This window comes from Cherax quadricarinatus, chromosome 45, assembly GCF_038502225.1.
Source record: "Cherax quadricarinatus isolate ZL_2023a chromosome 45, ASM3850222v1, whole genome shotgun sequence".
In the NCBI taxonomy this organism is placed as follows: domain Eukaryota; kingdom Metazoa; phylum Arthropoda; class Malacostraca; order Decapoda; family Parastacidae; genus Cherax; species Cherax quadricarinatus.
The window spans coordinates 25,422,207-25,428,824 of NC_091336.1; the positions used below are offsets into that span (position 1 = coordinate 25,422,207).

General features: G+C 44.3%; 1 protein-coding gene across 1 annotated transcript in view; it reads left to right on the plus strand.

Moving 5' to 3' along the window:
• The first annotated feature begins 220 nt into the window (after positions 1-220).
• Positions 221-6,618, plus strand: part of LOC138853983 (kynurenine/alpha-aminoadipate aminotransferase, mitochondrial-like) — a 37,744-nt gene continuing 31,346 nt past the window's right edge. The window contains exon 1 of the mRNA XM_070094234.1: positions 221-474. Within this exon, the coding sequence (XP_069950335.1) occupies positions 408-474 (67 nt within the window). The 5' untranslated portion in view covers positions 221-407. The remainder of the gene's footprint in view (positions 475-6,618) is intronic.

A 6,618-nucleotide genomic window follows, 5' to 3' on the forward strand; every position in this document is an offset into this window, starting at 1 on the left:
TAGATGTTTCACCATCCAGTGGCTTCATCAATACAAATTCAAGGACTTAATGGGAAGACAGTAGAACTACATACAAAAGACGAAGTAATCACTCCCTCAGTCTTGAGGTTGGTGAAGAGCACCGGTGTAACATCGTCAAAGAGGGCAAGAGCAAGCACGGTGGTAAAAATCAAAACACATCCAAGTTGAGAGTCAGTATGACTCAACTTGGATGAGTGTACCATCCCGGCTGGATGTCTCGGCAAGTCTTGCCTGATAAGCACAAGTTGATAATGTGGTCAGCAGTCTGCTTTACAACCTCCGCCACCTCAAACGTGTGCTAGAGCATCCCACGATCTCAGTTTCTCAAGATCGTCGCAGCATCCCTCGAAAGTGACAATAACGCAACTTAAGTATAGCATCTCATTATGGATTACGGACGATTCTTCTCTCAGGTGGCCCTCCGTCGCGAACCCAGCGCTGTGTCAACGTTAAGTAAGATCTTTAGATTATTTTAATTAATGCTGATGCTGAGGTCAGATTAACATTGTGAACAATTTCTCTCTCTCTCTCTCTCGTGACTCACGAAATCATAATAACACGATTTCAAATAATCTGGACTGGAATTTTAGGACATAACATAAAAACTGTGGAAAATGCTATAAACCTTAGTAATAAATACCGACAAATTCGTTTAGAAAAACACATAAGCAAACACTAGGACATATTTATTAGAAAACGTTTCGGTCCTGGGACCTTGATCACTTCTAACATATAGAGGTTAAAAAGACAGTATATAGAGGCGAAGAGTGAGGTATGAGCGACGAATGGTGACCTGAAGAATTCCAAATTAAACCACGGAACGGGTGAGGATTTAACTTACGTCAAGTGAGTCGTAAAACAAGAGACCAGTGCGTAAGCCACTGGGTCAGCTGGCTACAAAATGATTCATGCAACTAGGTATATTTATATACCAAAGGGAGGTTAGCATGTGTAAAGCTGTGACCACAAATGCAAGTTTATATAGATAAATCTCCCGCCAGCGTAACCGTGATGAACTCTAGCTCAAGTCCCCTCAAAGCCGTCATCATGACTCACGAAATCGTAATGACATGACTGCATACAAACCAGGGTACGGGTGGGGATTGAACTCACTACAAGTGATTCTTTACGACTCGTGTCATTACGATGAGGACAGGTACACAATATAGCTTCCAGTATTACGTTCTTTGGTGTCGCTGACGGTAATTAGCGAGGCTTCCAGACATAATGGGCGTCTAAAGTCTTGTTTGATGAGGACGAATCGTGTCTCATCCCAATTCATCAAATGTCCCGTGGAGTCCTTGTGGAGGACACAGGCGTACTTTAAGTCGTATCTGTTGCTGGCATTTCGATGCTCACTCAGTCGGACCAATATATCTCTGCCTGTTTCCTCTACATATTTCTTGGGACAGTATCCACAGGGGATGGGGCAGACGTCCGCTGTGGAAGTTAGAGGTGTGGATCTGCGTTTCGTAATGAGGTCTTTGATAGATGATATGTTAATGGTGGAAACATTTATGTTGCTCTTAGCAAGTACCTGGCGAGTATTTGCGGCAACATCACGACATGAAAGTACTGCTTGGAGGACTGTTCCATGGGGGATATCTTGAGGATAGCTTGTGCCTTGAGTCTGCAATCGCGGATAAAGAGAAGTGAAAACTGAAGACGTGTGAAGTCTTGTGCTATGTAAATACATTCTTCTTCAATGAAACAAGGGCTGGAAATGCAAAGAACTCTAAAAAAGAAGCGAATTGCAACACCTCTTTTAGTGAGGGTGTCTTGGTGCGAATAGAAGTGTATAAGATCGTCCCTGTTTGTAGGCTTTCTATACACTTTGCAGGGAAGTTTGTCACTGTTGGGAGACCTATACAAGAGAACGTAGGGGAAAGGAAGTTTGCCTTCTTTATCGAGTTCTTGTATCAACATTATTGAAGGCTCGACAGCATTGATCTTGTTGATGAAGATCTGGACATTGAAACGTCTTGGATAGAAAACCAATATTTCATGAACATACCTAGGAAACGGTGTTAGGAATGAGGGTGCTGAATTTCTCTGCCTCTAGGTAACAGATTTGTGATCACTCCCGTCAAGCTCCTCAGTGATCTGAAAATAATTGACTAGTTTCCTTATTGGACAAAACCAGGTCCAACAGATTATTACCTCTGGTAGGTTCTGTTACAAATTGCTTCAAAAAGCAGTTCTTAACTACTTCTAGGAAGTCACTGGACTTTAAATTTTCGGTCACAGCAGTGACTATTACTACGTTATCGTGACTAGGAGCCCTAACAATTTCATTTCAGGTAAGTCTCCCTCTGTCGCTATGTAAATTAGAGAATCGGTATATAGCACCTAAAATAAAATGCTCTCGACCTTGAAATTCTATCCACACAGATTCAATGTCTATTCCACAGATTTTAATACCCGTGTTATGCATGTAACGCTACTGTACCCCCTTCCCTTTATTTCTATGAACATGGAACAACGTAAACCCTTGAATTTGGCAGTCGGCAATCACGTACCGAAGCTTTAAATAAACTATGTTTCAGTTATTGCAATAACGTCAGTGTTTCTTGAACATGCAACCAAACACAGATCATTAATTTTATTTCTGGCGCTTCGACTATTAGTCTAAAATGTTAAGATGTTTCTTACTCTGCACATTTTCCCCATTTAGCTTTGTTTTTCCACAAGTTCTTTTATCACATTTACCCAATGTTGGTTGATGACTTATTCCTGCTATTCATGACATCAGAGCCATGGGTTCACTTCCCACCTGTTCAGTGGTTTGTTCTCTCTCTCTCTCTCTCTCTCTCTCTCTCTCTCTCTCTCTCTCCCCCTCAGTCTCTCAAGTTTCATAAATTCATGATTTGATAAAGCTCTACTCAAAGCGAAACGTGGCCCCAATAGTTGCATAAAGCACTAGTGCAACGCTTATGGTATTTTCTTAGGTTAGTTTAGGTTAGGTTAGGTAAGGTTTGTCAGCAATTATTCTTCCTCAGAATCCGTAGAGTGCATGAATACAGATCGATCGATCAATTCCATCCATATTGTACAATGATTTGTTCTTATAATTTGTAATGCATTACGTTAAAACTCATTATGTTAACATCCATTATGATACCATCCATTAGTTCTAAGTTACATATGAATTTGTTATTGTATAGAATCAGCCCAGAACCACCTGCCTGTTCAGCCTATAGCATAGTAGTGTATGTCGAGACGACATACGTAACATGACCGAGCTGTCAGCATAGTTGCTGATCCTCCTTACATGTGTTTATATAGAAGATCCTTAGGTCTAGTGACTGTATGACGTCACGGGATGCGCATGACTTAGTGAGACGCTCTCCCCCACGACATCTGTGTGAAGTGTGTGGGTGTCAGTGTGTAGTGTGTGGGTGTCAGTGTTAAGTGTGTGGGTGTCAGTGTGAAGTACTCACCTAATTGTACTCACCTAATTGTGGTTGCAGGGGTCGATACTCAGCTCCTGGCCCCGCCTCTTCACTGATCGCTACTGGGTCCTCTCTCTCTCTCTCTCTGCTTCCTGAGCTTTGTCATACCTCTTCTTAAAACTATGTATGGTTCCTGCCTCCACTACTTCACTTGCTAGGCTATTGCACTTGCTGACAACTCTATGACTGAAGAAATGCTTCCTAACGTCCCTGTGACTCGTCTCAGTCTTCAGCTTCCAGTTGTGACCCCTTGTCCCTGTGTCCCCTCTCTGGAACATCCTATCTCTGTCCACCTTGTCTATTCCCCGCAGTATCTTGTATGTCGTTATCATGTCTCCCCTGATCCTTCTGTCCTCTAGTGTCGTCAGTCCGATTTCCCTTAACCTTTCCTCGTACGACATTCCCTTGAGCTCTGGGACTAGCCTTGTTGCAAACCTTTGTACTTTCTCTAACTTCTTGACGTGCTTGACCAGGTGTGGGTTCCAGACTGGTGCTGCATACTCCAGTATGGGCCTAACATACACAGTGTACAGTGTCTTGAACGATTCCTTATTAAGGTATCGGAACGCTATTCAAAGGTTTGCCAGGCGCCCGTATGCTGCAGCGGTTATTTGGTTGATGTGTGCCTCCAGTGATGTGCTCGGTGTTATGGTCACCCCAAGGTCTTTCTCCCTGAGTGAGGTCTGTAGTCTTTGTCCACCTAGCCTATACTCTGTCTGCGGTCTTCTTTGTCCCTCCCCAATCTTCATGACTTTGCATTTGGCTGGATTGAATTCGAGAAGCCAGTTATTGGACCACATGTCCAGCCTGTCCAGGTCTCTTTACAGTCCTGCCTCATCCTCGTCCGATTTAATTTTCTCATCAACTTCATGTCATCTGCGAACAGGGACACTTCAGAGTCTATTCCTTCCATCATGTCGTTCACATATATCAAAAATAGCACTGGTCCTAGAACTGACCCCTGTGGGACCCCTCTCGCAACAGGCGCCCACTGTGATACCTCTTCACGTACCATGACTCGTTGCTGCCTCCCTGTCAGGTATTCCCTTATCCATTGCAGTGCCCTCCCTTTTACATGTGCCTGATCCTCCAGCTTCTGCACTAATCTCTTGTGGGGAACTGTGTCAAAGGCCTTCCTGCAGTCTAGGAAAACGCAATCTACCCACCCCTCTCTCTCGTGTCTTACTTCTGTTACCTTGTCATAAAACTCCAGGAGGTTTGTGATACAAGATTTGCCTTCCATGAACCCATGCTGGTTTTCATTTATAATCTTGTTCCTTTCCAGGTGTTCGACCACTCTCCTCCTGATAATCTTCTCCATGACTTGGCATACAATTCATGTCAGAGACACAGGTCTGTAGTTTAGTGCCTTGTTTCTGTTTCCTTTCTTAAATATGGGGACTACATTAGCTGTCTTCCATTTCTCAGGTAGTTGCCCAGTTTCAAGGGATGTGTTGAAGATTGTGGTTAGAGGCATGCACAGCATCTCTGCTCCTTCTCTAAGGACCCATGGGGAGATGTTGTCCGGTCCCATCGCCTTTGAGGTGTCAAGGTCACTTAAGAGCTTCTTCACCTCTTCCTCAGTTGTTCGTATGTCATCCAACACTTGTTGGTATGTTCCCTCTTGATGTTCCCTTCTGTGCTGTCTTCCCACAGCCCTTCCTGTCTCTACCGTAAAAACTTCATTAAATCTCCTGTTCAGCTCCTCACATACGTCCTGATCATTTCTTGTGAGTTCTCCACCTTGTGTCCTTAATCTGATCACCTGGTCTTTGACTGTTGTCTTCCTCCTGATGTGGCTATACAACAGTTTCGGGTCAGTCTTGATTCTCGATGCTATGTCATTTTCATACTGCCGCTGGGCCTCCCTCCTTACCTGTGCATACTCATTCCTGGCTCTGCGACTGATCTCCCTATTTTCGTGTGTTCTCTGCCTTCTGTACTTTTTCCATTCTCTATTCTTCTTTGTTTTTGTCTCCTTACACCGTTGGGTAAACCACAGGCTCGTTCTGGTCTTCCTGTTGTTACTGTTGCCCTTGGGAATAAACCTTTCCACTGCCTCCTTGCATTTTGTTGTTACATATTCCATCATTTCATTTACTGGCTTTCCTACCAGTTCTCTGTCCCACTGGACCTCCCGCAGGAAGTTCTTCAACCCTATGTAGTCCCCTCTTTTATAGTCAGGCTTTTCCCATTCAACTCCTGTTATTCTCTCCACTTGCAGCTCTACTATGTATTCAAAGCACAGAACCACGTGGTCGCTAGCTCCTAGGGGACTCTCATACTTGATGTCCTCAATGTCTGAGCTGCCCAGGGTGAACACAAGATCTAATCTTGCTGGTTCATCCTCCCCTCTCACTCTGGTAGTGTCCTTAACATGTTGGTGCATGAGGTTTTCCAGCACCACGTCCAACATCCTGGCTCTCCATGTTTCGTGACCCCCATGTGGCTCCAGGTTTTCCCAGTCAATCTCCCTGTGGTTGAAATCCCCCATAACCAGCAACTTTGCTCTGCTGGAGTGAGCTCTTCTTGCCACCTCAGCAAGTGTGTCCACCATTGCTCTGTTGCTCTCTTCATATTCCTCTCTTGGCCTCCTGCAGTTCTTTGGTGGATTATACATCACTGCAATGACCACTTTGTGTTCCCCAGACTGAAGTGTACCTGCTATGTAGTCTCTTTCTCCCGTCTCATCTATGCCTTCCATTATCTCGAATTTCCATCTGTTTTTTACGAGCAGAGCAACCCCACCTCCCCCCCTGCCCCTTCTATCTTTCCTCATGATCTGGTATCCTGGTGGGAAGATTGCATCTGTTATTGTCTCAGTGAGTTTTGTTTCTGTAACTGCTATGATGTCTGGGGACTTCTCATTGATTCTTTCTTGCCATTCCTCATGTTTATTCGTTAATCCATCTGCATTTGTGTACCAAACCTTCAACTTCTGTTCTAATACTGTAACTGTGGTGTGGGGGGTGGAAACAGAGGGATTGGTGTGTGATGGTTGGTTTGGATTGTTCAGTTGCCTTGGGGGTGTCGTGGCTGGGGTCCTTCTGCAGGTGTTTCTGGGGGGTGCGCTTGTCCTTCCATTTGATCCTGGGTTATTCTGCTCTCCTTTTTCATTTCCTCCCATTTCTCCTTTCGTTTTTGA